Source organism: Penicillium bovifimosum, assembly GCF_028826915.1.
Source record: "Penicillium bovifimosum strain IBT 22155 chromosome Unknown utg000005l_segment0_segment0, whole genome shotgun sequence".
In the NCBI taxonomy this organism is placed as follows: Eukaryota; Fungi; Ascomycota; class Eurotiomycetes; order Eurotiales; family Aspergillaceae; genus Penicillium; species Penicillium bovifimosum.
Genome location: NW_026622714.1, coordinates 739,160 through 757,095, shown reverse-complemented (window position 1 = coordinate 757,095; position 17,936 = coordinate 739,160). Strand labels below are relative to the sequence as shown.

At 52.3% G+C, this 17,936-nt stretch overlaps 9 protein-coding genes across 9 annotated transcripts; 4 read left to right on the top strand and 5 right to left on the bottom strand.

Moving 5' to 3' along the window:
• Positions 1-649: 649 nt before the first annotated feature.
• Positions 650-2,120, bottom strand: N7515_005452 (uncharacterized protein; the record flags this gene model as incomplete). Its single annotated transcript, XM_056666196.1, has 2 exons — positions 650-2,056; positions 2,112-2,120. 2 exons carry the CDS (start codon positions 2,118-2,120, stop codon positions 650-652), a joined length of 1,416 nt encoding a protein of 471 aa, XP_056519792.1.
• An 882-nt stretch (positions 2,121-3,002) lies between these two features.
• On the top strand, positions 3,003-4,256 carry N7515_005451 (peroxisomal membrane protein PEX14; the record flags this gene model as incomplete). Its single annotated transcript, XM_056666195.1, has 1 exon — positions 3,003-4,256. The coding sequence occupies one exon, from the start codon at positions 3,003-3,005 to the stop codon at positions 4,254-4,256; it is 1,254 nt and encodes a 417-aa protein (XP_056519791.1).
• A 449-nt stretch (positions 4,257-4,705) lies between these two features.
• sec31 (putative protein transport protein (SEC31)) lies at positions 4,706-8,930 on the bottom strand (the record flags this gene model as incomplete). Its single annotated transcript, XM_056666194.1, has 8 exons — positions 4,706-4,750; positions 4,809-5,107; positions 5,164-7,891; positions 7,947-8,033; positions 8,092-8,325; positions 8,379-8,484; positions 8,544-8,660; positions 8,722-8,930. The coding sequence occupies 8 exons, from the start codon at positions 8,928-8,930 to the stop codon at positions 4,706-4,708; spliced, it is 3,825 nt and encodes a 1,274-aa protein (XP_056519790.1).
• Positions 8,931-9,383: 453 nt separating this feature from the next.
• On the top strand, positions 9,384-9,897 carry N7515_005449 (RNA-binding protein; the record flags this gene model as incomplete). Its single annotated transcript, XM_056666193.1, has 2 exons — positions 9,384-9,704; positions 9,760-9,897. 2 exons carry the CDS (start codon positions 9,384-9,386, stop codon positions 9,895-9,897), a joined length of 459 nt encoding a protein of 152 aa, XP_056519789.1.
• Positions 9,898-10,174: 277 nt separating this feature from the next.
• On the bottom strand, positions 10,175-10,766 carry N7515_005448 (uncharacterized protein; the record flags this gene model as incomplete). Its single annotated transcript, XM_056666192.1, has 5 exons — positions 10,175-10,274; positions 10,397-10,409; positions 10,472-10,534; positions 10,628-10,643; positions 10,707-10,766. The coding sequence occupies 5 exons, from the start codon at positions 10,764-10,766 to the stop codon at positions 10,175-10,177; spliced, it is 252 nt and encodes an 83-aa protein (XP_056519788.1).
• A 277-nt stretch (positions 10,767-11,043) lies between these two features.
• Positions 11,044-11,688, top strand: N7515_005447 (cytochrome c oxidase subunit VIb; the record flags this gene model as incomplete). Its single annotated transcript, XM_056666191.1, has 5 exons — positions 11,044-11,114; positions 11,304-11,333; positions 11,395-11,476; positions 11,533-11,596; positions 11,654-11,688. 5 exons carry the CDS (start codon positions 11,044-11,046, stop codon positions 11,686-11,688), a joined length of 282 nt encoding a protein of 93 aa, XP_056519787.1.
• Positions 11,689-12,411: 723 nt separating this feature from the next.
• On the bottom strand, positions 12,412-13,605 carry N7515_005446 (uncharacterized protein; the record flags this gene model as incomplete). The annotated part of the gene is made up of 5 exons (XM_056666190.1): positions 12,412-12,902; positions 12,947-13,097; positions 13,192-13,290; positions 13,385-13,389; positions 13,446-13,605. 5 exons carry the CDS (start codon positions 13,603-13,605, stop codon positions 12,412-12,414), a joined length of 906 nt encoding a protein of 301 aa, XP_056519786.1.
• Positions 13,606-14,654: 1,049 nt separating this feature from the next.
• Positions 14,655-16,202, top strand: N7515_005445 (phenylalanine--tRNA ligase; the record flags this gene model as incomplete). Its single annotated transcript, XM_056666189.1, has 1 exon — positions 14,655-16,202. The coding sequence occupies one exon, from the start codon at positions 14,655-14,657 to the stop codon at positions 16,200-16,202; it is 1,548 nt and encodes a 515-aa protein (XP_056519785.1).
• Positions 16,203-16,760: 558 nt separating this feature from the next.
• Positions 16,761-17,637, bottom strand: grpE (mitochondrial nucleotide exchange factor MGE1; the record flags this gene model as incomplete). Its single annotated transcript, XM_056666188.1, has 3 exons — positions 16,761-16,796; positions 16,859-17,284; positions 17,365-17,637. 3 exons carry the CDS (start codon positions 17,635-17,637, stop codon positions 16,761-16,763), a joined length of 735 nt encoding a protein of 244 aa, XP_056519784.1.
• Positions 17,638-17,936: the final 299 nt, after the last annotated feature.

The window sequence follows — 17,936 nt, the reverse complement described above, 5'->3', positions numbered from 1 at the left end:
GGGCATCTATCACATAGCTCCTCTATCGCTCCTTCTAGCGCTTCTCCATCTTCTCCTTCTCCTATGGTTAAGAGACCTAAAAAGGAAGAAGCGAAGCGAATCTGATGCAGATATTTTGTGAGATACCCCATTACCAAGGTGTGGACAGGTGGTGTTTGAGCCTCTTGAGCTGTCTGAACGTTTCCCCCCAACAGTCCAATCGCCATCTGGAGTGAATGTTGACAGACTTGTCGAAAGCTCATGCAGCTTATTCTCCTTATTTGTCAAGACTTGGCTTCATTGTTATCATCCAACAACAACGAATATGCGAGAGCGAAGAACGTGGGCCAATCCCATATGCCTCGAAGATTCGTGGCATTGAAATGATTCGAGCAAATCAGGCGATTCTTCCATATTGCTACCCTGACCGTGAGGCAGCTGTTCAGGAAGCGAAAAGGCTTAATCTTGAGCCAAATCAGATGTGGTGGTATAAGCTCGAGCTTTTTGCACCTAGACTCTGTGCAGCTCTTTACAATACTGGAAACCTTCAAGCGCAGTCTCCAGATTGTGAACAGGCTGCTGGAAGTAATCCAAAGGGCTTTAGCTTATACCGGTTTCGGATTAAGCCTTTGCCTCCTTGAACAGCAGGCTCAGTATCAGCCCTTGTAGGTTACATCTCATCTGTGAAGATTATGTCGAATACAACTCCAGCTTGAGCACCCAGCTCTGCGAGCTGGTGCCTCATTTCAGGCTCCCAGTCATATTCGTCAGTTTCGTATCTGACTAGTCCCAGTGAAACGCCGCAAAGATTCGGCGTGAATGTTCGATCCTCGAGCCATGATTTCAGCACGTCTAAGATTGCGTGATCGTCCCACTCGAATTCAGGCCAATATGGTTCCATATGCTCCGAATTCTGTATACACAGGTCGTAGGTAATGGTCAGGTGTTCAAGCTTTCTTGGAAGCACATCCTGCAGGCGTTTCGTTCTGTCTAGTGCAAATCCCACGAGGAATGCCCATGGGACTTGAAGTGCCTTGAGAGTGTCCATAGTAACCATTGCCGTCAATGATCCGTCTGTTTTTACACCAGGGAGATTTATATCGTTGCCTCCCAGTTCAATCTCGCCTATGATTGTGAGGTCGGTCAAAGTGTTTTTGAGACAAGATATGGCATCACCGATCTGATCAAGATCAATAATTGCCAAATTGACTGCGTCGAGGAGACCGTTATCGTAAAACCATGTCCACCGCAGCGATTTCAAATATGGCGTGATTGAAAGCAGATTCATGAGATAGTTCTCACGAACAGAGTTCAAAACCAGTGATGTAAGGCTTGACGGGACAGGCAATGTTGGTTGAGGCCACGTTATCGCGAGCGGGCTCTCGAGGAAGACCGAAATGCGTTCGATATTTGATAGATAGAAAAAGGGCAACACATCAGCAGTGTTTTTGACGTTTTTATCACGCGCCTGGTCATGGCCTTCATGGAGGAGGTATGTCACGTCTCGGAGATGCCGAAAGTCAGGTAGCCCGTAGTCTACAGTCTCAAAGATGGCTGAACGAAGAACCATGCCTATAATCTCACTTTGTTTGGTGAAAGCAGGCCCCAGGTGCAGAGATTTAAGATTCGGCAGCTGTGCTAGGAGCAGCGCGACAACAGCGTCAAGTTTGCCTTGCTGCAAATCTTGTTTCCAAAGGTCGCTATACGGGACTCCAGTCGTTTGAATGAATGATATAGACGCGTTCAGTTCGGTAGGAAAGATGGGAACTGCGCGTATGGTTCTCACGAGTGAGGCGTAACTGGTGATTTCGCCGCCAAGGTGAAAAGTCCTGACGTGAGCAGCCAAATCAGGACTGGAGACCAAAGTTCGCAATAGTTTAGTGACTGGTGGAGGATCAAAAGGGTTCTCACGCTCCCAAACCATTTGGATATTCTGGTAGAGAAGCCTCGCGGCCATTCCGCAAACGCTCTTATGAACAAGACATAGTGCATGAAATTCAGCGGGTGAGAGTAACTCGAATATCGAGTATAGAATATCTGCTGGGCAGCTGGTCAAGCCGGTTGGCTCTGGATGAATCTAGAATAATTAGCAGAAGTCTTGAAATGGTCATTGGTCAAGATTAATGACCTACAGGTCTCATTGTTAGTCACATGTTCGTATTTTCACAGTGGCTTTGACTGGAAGGCTTGGGTTCGTTGGGACTGGTAAAAAGTTGAGGAACGAGAAAGGCTGCCATTTAAGAGCGGTTGACTGGTTTTGCACTCCACGCTATTACCGTACAGGCTAGGATGATAAGTTAGGGTTGTCTCACTTTCCTCAGACCACCGCTTATGGGCATTCCTCGTGGGATTTGCACTAGACAGAACGAAACGCCTGCAGGATGTGCTTCCAAGAAAGCTTGAACACCTGACCATTACCTACGACCTGTGTATACAGAATTCGGAGCATAAGGAACCAGATTGGCCTGAATTCGAGTGGGAAGATCACGCAATCTTAGACGTGCTGAAATCATGGCTCGAGGATCGAACATTCACGCCGAACCTTTGCGGCGTTTCACTGGGACTAGTCAGATACGAAACTGACGAATATGACTGGGAGCCTGAAATGAGGCACCAGCTCGCAGAGCTGGGTGCTCAAGCTGGAGTTGTATTCGACATAATCTTCACAGATGAAATGTAACCAACATGCTGTTCAAGTCTCAAAACGCGTGTTCTCTACCTCGTATAGATTCACTCGATAAACCCAACATTGCTCACCACCTCAGCACTTCAAAGCATACCTAAGATCTCGCGTTCTAGGACATGCTCATGCGAGTGATACTCTAAAGTCTCAATGAGGTAGTATTCGGCAATGTTGATGCCTCAGGCGTGAACATCGCCCGGCCCCGTAAGTTGTAACAGGCTAACAGCCGAGGTTGGGGTCACATGGCTCTAAGTCCGGGGAAGGTTACCTCTCCTCCTTACAGTTACCCGGCACCCTTTGCTCTCTCGCCATCTACTAAATCTGTCGGACGCCTTCCACCATGCCTGACGACACATCCAAAGCATCCATTCCTGCATGGCAAAGACCCAATAAGGCAGCGGACGAGTCGCCATCACCATCGCCATCGCCAGCCGACGATGCGCCCGCATCTACAACCTCCACACCCCGACAAGCTCTCCTAGACCAAGCATCCAAGTTCTTACAAGACGAGTCAATCCGCGATGCCCCAACAGATCGCAAAGTCTCCTTCCTAGAGTCAAAAGGCCTGAATCCAAGCGAGATCCAACAAGTCCTTGGCATAACCCGCAACGAGGAGGCAACCAGCAGCTCAACCGCAACCGAGGAGACACCAGCCGCATCCACCTCACCCGTCCAAACAGAAGCCACACCTTCTTCTCCCGTCACCACCGCACCATCCACCACCATGTCTGAATCGCGCCCATCGCCCCCACCAGCACCAGCACCGGCCCCCCGCGACGTGCCCCCAATAATCACCTACCCGGAGTTCCTCTTCGAGTCCTCCAAGCCACCCCCGCTAGTCACAATGCGCAGCGTCCTGTACACTCTCTACGGCGCGGCCGGTCTAGGCGCCACCCTGTACAGCGCCAGCGAATTCCTTGTGAAACCCATGCTAGCCAGCCTAACCAGCGCGCGCCACGAGCTAGCCGGCACAGCCGAAACAAACCTGCAAAAACTAAACGAGAAGCTGGAGAAACAAGTCAGCGTTATCCCGCCCGAGCTAACAGCCCGCAAAATCAAACCCTACTCCGACGAAGACGAAGATGACGTCGAGTCCGTCACGTCCGACCCGACGGAACTGTTCCACCGCGATATGGCAACGCAGACGAGCCCGGAGTCCTCGCCTGCGCTGCAGGGTTCTGGTGCTGTTAACTCTGCTGACGCGGCGGCGTTGTCGCCCTCGACGGTGGTGGATAAGCATGTTAGCAGTGTTGAGTCGATTAAGTCGCGGCTGCGTGAGATTGTTGATGCGGAGAAGGACGCGAGTACGCTGGATGACTCTGTGCGCACTAGTCTTACGGATTTGCAGCATTTCTGTGATGGGTTGATTTACAGTACGCCGACGTACACTACTGGGTCGACTTATGGGGTTTGGAATTCGAGTAGTAATGCTGCGTCGAATAATAAGTCCGGTTTGCGGAAGCCGGAGGAGGAGGCTATCTCGGCGTTTAGGGCTCATATACGTACTGTGAAGGGTGCGCTGTTGAGTGCGCGTAACTTCCCCGCTAGTCGTGGAGGACGACTTGGGGGTGGTCTTCCTGTTGGCGGTCGGTGATGGAGTCTAATTATGTGCGATGTGGTTGTATGAATGTACATAGAACGCAGCAGATTGCCTAGTTGGTCTATCTGAGGATCAATGGTGTATAACCCAGATTTTGAATGGATATGTCTGTCCTGTGTAACGAAATTCACATACTATCCTCGTTGATTCATGTCTATCAGGCAATTTATATGACAAGGCGCCTGGCAGTCCACGAATACTCCCGCCCACGCAGGCGAAAGAGACGTTGGGGGTTTTTTGCTTCGCTCCACTCATGATCATACTTATGACCCGTGAGGAATAGGAACGGAAGAAGATACGCAAAGACATTAATTATAAAATGAACAAGAGAAAAAAAGATTTGGAGAAACGCTGAAGTATAGAGAAAACAAGGCCAGACATAGTACTCAAGCTATACCAAGCCCTAAACATTCCCTCCACTCGACAAGGGACGAAGTGGTCATTTACGGTGTAGCGCGGCTCATGCTAATAAGACGCTTAACGCCGACCTACAAAAGATTCGTTAGTGTTGTTCAGAGACCAGCTCAAAGGACCATATTCACTCACCATCCAGTTGCCACACTCATCAGTGCGGTTAGTCATGATATCAATGTGAATGCCAAGGGCGGCATTGAAATCACGCTGTTGGATTGCGCGGGCCAGGTTGACCATATCCTCAACGGTGTTGGGCTTGAGCAGGTCCTCGTTGTTGAGGTGGTCAAAGAGGATGTTCAAGCGGCGCTCGGCGTCTTCAACCTGTGCCTTGAATGCTGCGGGAGCCCGGGACTTGACGCGCTGCATGTCTGCCGAGAGGATCTCGAAGATAGGCTGTGCGTTGGCGGGGATGTGGGAACGGTCGCCAGGAGCTGTGGCAGTGGTCAATTTGCTGCAATAAGATATTGTTACTGGGGATCAAACTCACGGTACTTGGGAGCCGCGGGAGCGGATCTCTGCGACTGAGCTGTTCCAGGTCGAGATCCCTGAGGCGGTGGTGGGACTGCCTGGGCCATAGGCGGAGGCTGCGTGGTGATAGGCGTGGTGGGCCCATATGGGTTGGCCGCCGGCGGTTGTGATGCTGCTTGCGGGGCGTAGGGCGAAGCACTGGCAGGAGGAGGTGGAGCCACCGGGCCGCGGGTCTGCAGCTGCGGGCTTGCAGCCTGGGCAGCCGGGCTGGGTGCGTACCGGTTAGTTGGCGGTGGGGCGTTAGGGGGAGCGTTGTAGGGCGATGCTCCCCGAGGAATGGAGGCCGGAGGGGCCATGGTTGAGCCCTGAGCCAACGGCGGAGACTGGGGGAGAGATGCGTATGGGTTGGCAGGTGGCGGCGGGGAAGGTCCGGGAATATTGGAGACAGGCTGTCCACCAGATAGCGGCGACATCATGCGCGGTGGAGGCATGGAGCCCGCCTTTGGTGGGGGAGGCACAGATGGTGCGCGCGGTGCGCCAACTGGGGGAGGCCCATGCGGCAGAGTCGGTGACTGGTTAGGGAAAGGAGAGGCGATGGGCGCGGCGGCAGCGGCAGGAGTTCCACGGCGTGGCGTAGGCGCCTTAGCAAAGCCCTCTGGTAGATCATTCCATGCAGGAAGACCGGTGGCCGTAGTGTATGTCGTGATATTGTTCGCCGGCGACTGGTTAGAAGAGGCACGAGGGGGAGGAGGGACACCAGCACCTGTAGGCTGCTGTCCACCGAATGCAGAGGGTGGGCCATATCCAGTAGGCCTCATTCCCTGAGTTGGCTGATAGCCGGTAGCAGGTGCATAGCCTCCCCCGGCCGAGATGGCGGCGTAGGGGTTGGCAGGCTGCGCTGGCGGGCTAGTCATGGGAGCGCCATAAGCATTGGCCTGCTGGGGCGCAACAGGCGCAGGAGGGGCGTAAGCGTTAGGAGCAGCTTGTGTCGCGGAAGCAGCAGGGCTGAAAGTTTGCTGTGGCTGGTACAGGTTGGGCTGTTGCGGGAGGGGCTTGAATGCAGACTTCGTTCCGGCAGAAGGCTGAGCCTTCTGGGGTGCTTGTCTAGTGGCGAGTCTGATGCGGTTGCGGGCCACCTCTGCTTCAGGGTGCTTCTCAGGCACAAGGTCGAGGTACTTTTGTGCGATCTGCAGGCGGCCGTGAGTAGCGACGACGTCGGCATACTCAATGTACTTGTCGTACAAGACGCTCAGGCGCCACTCAGAGTCCTTGTTCCGCTCGGTATCCTGGAACTTGGTGACTTGGCGGAAGATGGTAACCTTCTCGATCAGGCCTTGCAGAGCACGGACGTGAATGGAGAAGGTATTATTCTCGGCGTCGCTTTCGACTCCCTTCTGCTCATTCTCGCGGAGCTCCTCAACCCAGATGGCGACGACCTTCTCAAGCTTGGACCCTGCCAAGAAGCAGAAAGAGGCATCCTTGCGGGCGCTCTTATCATCGCTATTCTGGACTAGTTCCTCGAGGCGGTCGCCGAGAGCGTCGCACAGGTCGGGGAATTCCTTCTCATCCGCAAAGGTGCACAAAGCAGCCATCACTTCCTTCCAGTTGGATAGGTCAGCGTTGTGGACTACATCCCATAGGTTCTTGCCCACAATAGATGCGAGCAAGCGCATGTAGTTTGGTCCACCGGCTTGCTTAGAGAAATAATATTCCTGCGCCTTCTCAACGCATTTCGGACCGCCACAGATAGCAATCATGAAAGCATCGGACATCTTATCCTCGCTGAGAGCGACATCCAGAGCTTTCTCAAATTCTCCAAGCAGCAGAGCCCGAGTGATCTTCTGCTCTGCCTGGCTCTCTGAGCCATTGAAGATTTGGAATGGGTTGTTGGTCTGAGCACCCTTAGAAGCAGCCAGTTCAGAAAGGAAACTGTCACCTTCGGGGTTGGGATCAAACATAGATTGCAGACGCTTGTGCTTCTTGACCTCGGCAGGTTTGGCGGCAGCACCATCGGTGTCCTCGCCTTCCTTCTTGCCCAAACCGAGCTGCGCGAGACTATCGGCAGCCTCGTCGGCCTGGTCCTGGAAGCCTAGATACTCCACCAAGCCCTTGCGTGGGTTCTCGGAGAGCAAAGCCTGCATCACCTTCCAGTCCGCCTTCTCTGCTTCGTTGGAGGCACCTGAAGCCCTCGACTCACAAAGGCTACGAATATCGCCCTCCTTCAATGCAGTCTCAAAGCTTTCTGTGGCATTTCCGATGCTCTCATCCACCTCGAAGGGCGTGATCTTGATGGTGGATGTACGAGCGCCCTTCTCGGTCAGGCCGAAGGAAACGACCCGGCCACCGAATCCGAAGGTAGCACCGCAAGGCCGCTCAAGCCAGCGAGGCGCTTTCGGCAGCGAGAACTTGGAGACCTGAGGTTGGGTCTGGGCCTTGGCGAAGAAGTCCTCGCCGTCCAGGGCCTGGTTTTGATCGGCGATAGCCTGAGCGTTATCGGTCTTCGTGTTCTGCAGAGTCTGTACACAGATCTTTCCATCAAACGATGCGGTGGCAAAGAAGTTGGGGTTGTGGGGGTTCCAGCGGGTCTGGAAAGTCCAATTCGTGACAACGGGGAACTCTCCGTAGGCTTGGCCAGTTTGCGGGTTCCAACAGATATTACGGTTATCTTTGCCCGCCGAGAGGAGAAGGTCCGGGTCATGGTCACACCAAGACAGTGAGAGCACACCGGACTCGTGACCTGTGAGTGTCTATATAGAGCATATTAGTATTAAGCCACACCTGGTTTCTGAAGCAACAACTTACGCGCTCCGGGGCGTGGGAGTTGCGCAGGTCCCAGACATAGAGCACTGGGTCTGACTCGAGGGGTGACGATGTGATAAGCTTTGTCGGCTAGATGCGAGATTAGTTAGCAAAGTTGAGACCATTCACGTATGACATGCCAACATACCCTCGCGGGGTCCCATGCGACTGCGCTGACAGCCTTCCGGCCCTTATTGTTAAGGGTCAGACTCTCTTTTTTCGTCTTGACATCCCACACCGTCACAAAGCCGGAACTGCTACCAGTGACCAGAATGTGGGGGACCTTTTTGTTCCAATCCAAGCAGTCGATATCGTCGGTGCGAGCGGCGTTGTTGCCCAGCCGGAATGGGTTCTCGATGTTGTTCAGATCCCAGATGAACAGCTACCAGGTCGTTAGCCCCATATATAACCAATGGATCTCGATTTCCAGCGTACCTCGCCCTTTGCACCACCGGTTGCCAGAAGATTCGGGTGTTTCGGGTTGAACTGAAGTGCCTTGATGGCACCGCTGTGTTTTGTGGTTCTTGAGATCAATGCATCACTGAAATTGAATGGTCAGCATTGTTTCCGAGGGACTTCTTCATATGAACTTTAACGAACCTGTCTCCGGCAAGTAGCTTGTCCGCGTCCCACAACGCCAATGAGCCATTCTCCAGACCGCCGGCAATCACACCCCGTTTGTTATCTTCGGATGTGGTCCAGGCCAGGTCATTGAAACTAGTTGCATTAACCGGTCAGCAGGCGTAGCTTCGTCGACATCCCCCAAGACCCAACTTACCCAGAATCCGTATCAAGCTTAGCTAACGGCTGTAGCTCCTCGCTCGCATCTTCACGGTCAAGGCCCAAATCCCACAGCTCGAGGCATGTTTTGTTGGAGAAGTCAGCATCGACAGCTCCAGCGCGGGTTCCGGTTGCGATCAATGGCGATGCGGCGCCAGGCGACCAGGCAAAAGTGGCCGTCCTTGGGATTTCCCTTAGACGTACCATGATGATGGCAGGGGAGATATGTTGTAGTAAGAATCGAGACCAATAGAAAGGGGGGAAATAATCATTCAAAGAGCAACCAGGTTCAAATATCGAGCAAAGAAACAAATAAGGACCACCCCGTACGAATAATTGACAATGGGGTGACGCTCTAGATGTTCCAAGTATAGCAGTAAACCAAGTGGCCTCCTGGACTTGGAGGGACCGGGGAACCCGCGCTAGACCGCTTCGGGACTCGCCAAAACACTCCCGAGGTGAGCTTGCACGTGATATCAATCTTCCGTTCTGGGCTGATAGCAAGATACAGCTTGAATTAAAAGTGTGGACAACCAAGGCCTTCCCTATTGTCGCACGCAACTTTTTCTCCGCTTTTCCGATAATTCTGTGCGACCCCATCGTATCGCCGACTATAACGAGGATCCCGCGCAAACCAAGCCGAAACCGCAACTACACATCATGAGCGAAACCACGCGGCTCAAGAGCACTGTCTATGTAGGCGGCCTTGACCAGGCAGTGACTGCGCATACACTTGCCGAAGCCTTTGTTCCGTTCGGCGAGGTCGTTGATATCTCGCTGCCCAAACCCGAGCAGCCTAACTCCAAGGACGTCCACCGCGGATTTGGATATGTGGAGTTCGATCTGCCCCAAGACGCCAAAGAGGCCATTGACAACATGGATGGCAGCGAGATCTATGGACGTACGATTAAGGTCGCTGCTGCGAAGCCACAGAAGGATGCCAATGAGGGATTAGGTAGCAAGACTGCGATCTGGGAACAGGTGGGTTGAATATGAACCTCTGATCGCATTGTATACTAACAGATATGTTCTATAGGAGGGCTATTTGGCCAAGCATGTCGTCAGCGAGGAGGACCGGTTAGCAGCTGAGGAAGCTCAAGCATCAAGCAGTCGTCCCCAAGATGCTATGCAGGGCTTGGAACAATTAGATGTTGCCGGGCCGAAGGCCGAGTGAAGCACGCTGTAAATTACGATAGCTACGACGAATATGACAAAGAAGCACACATTCAAACCGACATTACAATTTGCCCATTACACCATCAGAAGCCAAGCTCGCAAGCCGGAATATGTACACGGCTTCAGGACTGGGGCAGGCCCGCCTCGTCTTCGATGCAATAGCTTTCACTCAATAATGCCCAAGGGCTTCAAACTCTCCTAATCAACAATACAGGGGGCCAGAATTCGAACTATGCGATTCGATTTTGAGAGCTCAAAGAAACATGGTGGTACATTTAGTGCTCACGGCTCTCGGGGCTGTTGCGGTAAAGACGCAGGGTCTTGTCGGTCATCAGCTTCTTGCCGCAGGAGTAGACAGCGGCGCCAATGGCAACACTGCAAAATATAAGTTAGCGTTGGAAATAAGAGCTTGGTTGCCAGTGAAGTGATATAGGGGCGGAAAATCCGGGCATGTGCTCCGGAACTAGGCGGCAAATGATATGAAAGCAAATACGTACGCAAGGACGAAGCCTGTATAATAACCAATTTGTTAGCTCAAATCTCCATTGCGAAATCATGACGGTAGCACATACCGATAGGGAGCAACTCGGGGGGCACACGCTTGAGCTGGCGCAGGCGCTGGGAGATGGTGTGGGCTGTGGTCGCAGAGTTAGTTCAATGGCAGTTCTCATAAAAGTACAGCCAATCCACATGGCTCCGATGGCCGGATCTAGTTCGAGGGTGCGTACCGCTGTGAGGCTCCTTCTACAAACAGGAGTTAGTAACCGAGGTGAACAATCAATAGCACACACAGAGGTGAAAACTTACAGGAGAAGGGAAGGCGAAAGCCCGAGTGGGCTGCATCCGCAGCATGCGAGTGGGATACATGGCGATTGATGTATGTGGTTCGACCCTGGAGTAGCAGAAGAAGAGTGGGATGAGGACGAGGTTGGAACACCAGCTTTCCAAGAACGTGACTGGCTCGGGTGTAAAAGCGAGGCGCTGAGTGGCCCTCGCTTGACCGCCCGCGGTCATACCCGGCACTTCATAGCTTCAATCACCCAACGTCGCTCCTCCCGGCTAACTTTCTCCCCTCCTCTATTACCACTCCACTCCGACTCTTTTCTCTTGTGTGTCGTTTCTCTCGAAGCTACACATCGCAAATATGGGTGCTATTCCGGAAGCCGACCCCGATGAGGTCCTCGAGACCAAGCCCTTCAAGTTTGTCACTGGTAAGTCCACTAGCCCCCTCCCACGAAAACCGGGGCCAGGAACCCCATTGAAGAGTCAATGGCTAATCTGATTGCAGCTGGTATGTATCCTTTCGATACAAATTCGTTTGTTTCGCTTTCCGCATGTCTGCGGACCGATATTTCCCGATCGGCTGATGTATGGTGAAATTGACAATTTTTGATTCAATTGCAGGCTACGATGCCCGTTTCCCCAGATGAACCAGTACGTGATATCTCGAATCGGATCGATGTTTTTGCCCATCTAACATTGATTTGCGCCGCAGGACCAAGCACTGCTGGCAGAACTATGTCGACTACTACAAGTGCACCACTGCTAAGGGCGAGGACTTCCGCCCCTGCAAGCAGGTAAGCGCAACATTGGCGACATATCGGAAAGCCAGTTATATCTAACAATGTCGCAGTTCTACCACGCCTTCCGCTCTCTCTGCCCCAAGGCCTGGACCGACCGTTGGGACGGTCAGCGCGGTACGCACCAAGATGTTCCCTTTGACTGTGTGTATATGTACTAATTTGTATCAACAGAGGCTGGCAACTTCCCTGTCAAGCTTGACAAATAGATGATCAAATGCTATTCTCAATTGGTCAACTGAGCTGTGTCAGATTTTTTTATGTGTCGACAATTCCAATGTACTCTACTGGGTAACGCGGGGATACAAGCCCTCTCTTTCCTAACTCGATGCGTCAGTGTAAGACAAGAAAGGATGTTGATATAGACACCATGTAAAGAGATATGTTTCTATAGCCAGTATCTGTTCTGACTTCTAAACTATGGGCAGTCTTCTACAGGATGGAAGTCCCCCCATATCTCAGTAGCGCCTGTGATTGCTCAATACTGCGAACCTGGAACCATGGCTCACCCAGGGCGGTTATAGTATCCGATGAACGCATATTTTGTCCTTGTGGAAATGCTTTGAATCCAATTCAATGAGTATCTAGTTCTATGTGGTCCCAACCCCCGACCAGAAAAATGTAGCAAGCACACTGTCCAATGGCAAATAGCCTTGTCCGAGATATGCTAGATGACCCTGTATGGCCATCATTCGAATTCCTCTGGCGAAAGAAACATCGAAAGAATGCAAGTTATGTACAAGCCGAAATCTTGCTCGTGAATCCCAAAGTACACCACCCAAGTAAGAAAAGAGAAAGAGAAAGAAAAAAAGGCAACAAACCGTATGTACCAGGATGTATCAGATAGAAGGCGTAAATGACTTTGTAGGATGAGAAGGATGGCGAACAAAAGGGGTCAAGGGGAGACAAAAAGGAATGGTCACTCTTTGCCTTTAAATGCCCTTGAGCTTACGGTAGAGCTTCTTGTGCTCCTCGAGGAAGAGGAAGGTGGCAATAGTGTGGGGGCCGAGACGGATAAAGCTAGGCACCCAGCCGCGGAAAGTCCATCCCAGACCTTCCTTGCGGCAGATATCCCGCAGAAGACTGACAATGCTCTGACTCTTGCCCTCGGCATGAGAAGCACTCATGATACGGGTCTTGATGACATCTACGGGACTGCAGACGGTGGTAGCGACGAAGCCAGCCATGAAAGAGGCCGTGAAGTGTGTGCTGAGGTTATCGGCCATACCGACCTTATCAATGCACATGCGCTTGAAGGTATCGTAGGAAGCGAGTTGGGATGCAGTCATGAGAATAGCGCGGGTAGAGTTGGGCCAGACGCCGCGGAAGAGAGAAGCAAGTCCCTCTGTCCGGGTCATCTGCACGAGTCCGTGGAGCGCGTTGCGGTAGTTGCGTCGCTGGGCGGGGGAAGCGCTGCATCGGACTGCATACGGACGTTCATCACATCAGCCGGGTTGCCTGCAATACCGCCGATGAATCCGGAGGCCGAGGCAATGCCGATCAGAGTGAGCATGCTTGGTGTGCCAGCCTCTGGCGTGGAAATGCGCGATTTCAATTCTTCATAGATACCGAATCGCGTTGTGGAGTATGTAATCTGGCGCAGCATCGCAGCTGACAACTATAATCCGGCCAAATCGTCCTATGTTAGCTAACAGTCCGTTTGCTGATAGCGCTACCCCAATCATCTTGTCCGAGTCTGAGGGCGCACATACACCACTGTATAACCCCGTGAAGCCATTATTCTTCACAACATGTCCAAATGTCCCCAGCATGGTCTTCGGCGCATCGGGCGCACGCGTCTGTAAGCGGACCTATTGCAACAAGCGACACAAATCAGCGTTAGAGCTCGCAATTGTGGGCATAAATAAATCTCCGGTCTCGGAACTGCTGGGAGTTCGCAATTACCTTTACTACAGTCGCAAAGTCAGTATACAGCGCAGAAAACGGTCCAGACAGAAGAACTTACCCAAATCTAACGGATGCGTCACGGCCGCTGCAAAACATGAGGCCGAACCTCCAAACCAAAACGGGTAATGCACCTTCTTCGGTTTTGTCTGCGCGGGCGTCTGAACGGGCACGATCCGGGAGTGAGGAGCAACCTCCAACATCTTGCCGCTGTCTGCCATCTTGTTTTAAAAAAACAAGACCCCTTGAATAAACACCCAGTAATTAAAAGAAAAGGAGTGGAGAGTTGGAATGGGATCAAAGACTGGTAATTTCTCCGTCCATTTGTCCTTTTTTTCTCGGCCTTTTCTGGAACGTGACCTGACGTAATTTTTGGCCTCCAAATACCGACGGAGACAAATCAGAACTCCGAGAGACATTCGGTAGCCCCATCCGATTGTAAGAGACAGCCAATCATCTTACGCAATATGATGGGGCTGATCGGTTCAACCAATCATAACCTCGGTTTTGCGGACTTTCCCTTGCGCCGAACATCGCGATAACGGTCTGTAAGAAGCATACAGGCTGAAGCCATTTGAATAGGTACATTCCACCAGCCATGTTCGGGCCTTCAAATAGATACCGAGAGTATTATCTTGCATACAGCCATTAAGATGCTTCCAAAGTTTCCTTTGCATTTCCCCCAGGCTTATCTGACAGCATCCGATTATTGTGGTGATCTTCGGAGATTTCGCGGGTTTTGCGCGGTTGGCGTCGGATTACCGAGGGGGGCAGCACTGAGGGGCACTCGGTCCTATGTATTCATAAAGGCTATCAAAATGAGTGTTGTAACTGCGGGGGAAGAGACTCATCGGCTGTAATATATCTATATAATGAGCACTGTGTCAAAGTATGAGTTCCATTTGAAATGCCATTTGGAAAAGACCTAGGTAGGCAAAGACTGCCAGTGCAAGACGACGGTATATATATGCGCCAGTATGCGGGCAGACGAGGTAAGCGCAAAATAACCTAAGAACCTACAATGGAAGTACGTAAGTAGAAACAGAATCGCAGTGTCAGCCAGTATGTAACAGCCAAGTTATTCGCTAGGTTCTAGCCTTCTATCAATGCATATTCCAATAGCAATGTTCCATGTCGGTCCTCCAGTGCAGATTGATTAACTAGCGCTGTTCGTGTACTTCGGAGACTAATTTCGCCGGCCCGAACATCTGTTGATACTGATCGAAGGTTGATCAACAATTTTCGTGATAACCAAATACCTCACTACACAATGAGGTTATTCGCTACCGGCCGAGCTCTGCGTGCAAGCAGTGGCCGCTGGTTAATTACCCCAACCAGACCTCAAACCGCCATTCCCCGCTCCCTCCAATTGAAGCCCATCCTCACCCACGCCCGCGGATGGAGCTCAACCACAGCTCGCCGAACATGCGAACAGGAAACCACCACAGCTCCCAAAACACGCAAACAACAACCGACCCTCAAGATCGAAGGCGACGTCTACCAAACTGACGAATGGACCAATACCCCCGACACAATCCTCTCCCACGTCGGCCGCCGACTCTACCTTGACGACAACCACCCCCTCGCCATCACTCGCAAGCTCATCGAAAGCCAATTCCCAGCCCCAACCTACGGCAACTACTCTGAGAAGAACCCAGTTGTTTCAACAAGGCTCAACTTCGACTTCCTCGGCTTCCCGCCGGACCACCCGGGCCGCAGCCGCACAGACACCTACTACGTGAACGACAAGACCGTACTGCGCACACACACAAGCGCACACCAGCAAGCCTACTTCCAGCAAATCGCACGAAATGAGAAAACCCGCCCCGAAGAAGTCGGCTACACCGTCATCGCAGATGTCTACCGTCGCGACGCAATCGACCGCAGCCACTACCCGGTCTTCCACCAGATGGAGGGCGCAATGCTGTGGAAGCGGCCAGCAACGGACCCGCTGTCCGCATCATCCGAAACCGCGGCGAAGGTCCTGGCGGACCTAGAGAAGATTCCGAGGCATGACATCGTTGTCGAGGATCCGAACCCAACTATTCATCCCCAGCGCAACCCGCTGCAATCAGCGCACCACAGTGCCGAGGAGGTCGAGGCTATCGGTGCGCATCTGAAGCGCTCGCTCGAGCGCATGGTTATCAAGGTCTTCACGGAGGCTAGCAAGGCCGCGGCGGCTAGTAGCGGTGCTGCCGGGGCTGAGCCGCTGAAGGTGCGCTGGGTTGAGGCTTATTTCCCGTTCACCAGTCCGTCGTGGGAACTGGAAGTTTTTTGGCAGGGTGATTGGCTGGAGATTCTGGGGTGCGGTGTTATCAAGCAGGATCTGTTGATTAATTCGGACGTGCCGGACCACGTTGGGTGGGCGTTTGGACTGGGCATTGAGCGGATTGCGATGCTTTTGTTTAATATCCCTGATATCCGTCTGTTCTGGTCGCGGGATGAGCGGTTCTTGTCACAGTTCCGGGCTGGTGAGATTGCGCGCTTTGAGCCTTTCTCGAAGCATCCGGCTTGTTATAAGGATGTTGCTTTCTGGTTGCCTCCGGCCGCTGTGACGGGTGGTAGCAGTGCTGCTGGTGGTGCTGTGCCGTTCCATGAGAATGATGTTATGGAGATTGTTCGGGGGATTGGTGGGGATCTTGTCGAGGATGTTACTCTCATTGATGAGTTTACGCATCCTAAGACTTCGCGCAAGAGCATGTGCTACCGTATCAACTATCGGAGCTTGGAGCGGACTTTGACGAATGAGGAGACCAATGAGATGCATCTCAAGGTCCGGGAGAAGTTGGTCGGGGAACTTGGGGTTGAGCTCAGGTGAGTGTGAAGTGTGTTAGGTTGTATTTTGTACTATACTGTTATTATTATGGAGATCATGTAAGATATAGCATTCCTCTCATCAGGTTCACATGCATAGCGCTTTGCCAGATACCAATAGACACCGGATGACACTATGTAAGTAGTATTTTCGATTAAGTATTATAGTTTACGGGGAAAGAACAATGAAGGCATCAGAGGCTATGACAGTGCCTCGAAGAGATGTGTATTATACAAATGAGGAGGAGAGAGTTATCAGGCGACATAGAGATGCAGATGTCACGAAAAAGACGAAAGGACAGAAGCAACACGTGACCATCCGTACGCCTCCAGGCACATGCAACAAGGGTGTATTGTGCAGCCGAATCCAAGAGACAAGCAGAAAGAAAGCGAGGAATATGAGTTTTTCCTGGGTGAGAAAGCCAGCCGTTTCCGAGCGCAAGACCCAATCGTGATCATGATGAATGTATGACATATGGTACAGAGAAGAGCCAGGAAGAGTGAGATGCGGAAAGGATCAATGAAGATTGGAGAATTGAAGATCGAAGTCGTTGCGGGACATTCAAGAGGCGTTCTTGACGACACCAACCTTGGCAGCCTATAGGTGAAAACAGTTAGTCATGATACAGTAAAATCTCGAAAATGTGTCTTGGCACTCACCCGCAGAACGCGGCCGTTAAGGCGGAAGCCCTTGGTCTGGACGTGCATGACATCGCCATCCTCGAGACCAGCAGCCGGGGCCATGAAGGTAGCCTCGTGCAAGTTAGCATCGAACTTCTGGGCCTTGCCGTCGACCGGCTCGCTGGGGTCGAAGCGCTCGAGACCGTGCTTCTGGAGGGTGTTCAGGAGAATACGCTGGGTCATCTGGAGACCATCAACGAGTTCTTGGAGATCCTTGTTCTCTTCGGTCCGGGGAGCCGCGATCTTGTCCGCGGGCACGGCCAGCAGCGCGCGGTCGAAGTTGTCAATGCTGTCGAGGAGGTCCTTGGCGAAACCCTGGATAGCGAACTTGCGTGCGGCGTCCTGGTCGCGCTTGCTGCGCTCAGCAATATTGCGAGACTCAGCTACTGCGCGGAGCCATTTGTCCTAATACGAGAAGCTGTGTTAATCTTTGCCTGTGAAAGAGCCGGGGAGCTATGGCAGTGAGTGTGCTGGGAATGACATACCTTGAACTCAATGGCTTCCTTTGTCTTTTGCTCAAGCTCTTTCTTGATGGGATCCTCGGCCTCAGTGGCCTCAGTGGCCTCGGCGGTCTCAGATTCGGTCTTTTCCTTGGTCTCTGTTGAGTAGAAGCGGGTAGACCGCGGAGTGAATGGGCGGATAGCCGGCAGACGCGGCTGTTGTGTTGTCCGTCGCAGCGCCAGCGATGCAGTGGAGGGAGAGGTGGACAGGATAGAGCGGGCGGCCTGAGCCTGTCTGAAGATAGTTCGTTGGAACATTATGAATAGTGAGATGTGGAATTGAAAATGGAAATTCAGTCAACTTGCGGAGTCATTGGCCCTCGGACAAAATTCATCGAAATCACCTGACCGCTGTAGACCGCCTTGGGGAAGGAAAAATGCTGATCCGAAGGACCTTCTCCCGCCTTCTACTCCGTATGGCCGGCAGTTGAACGTCCAAACATTCGTGGGAATGGATTCAATTTGAAGAGCCAGTTGACAACCGAGGCTAAACCGTTGAATCTATTTGTGGTTTCGCCTACAGTCTTGGCCTTGCAAACTCCATGGCCATGTAGCCC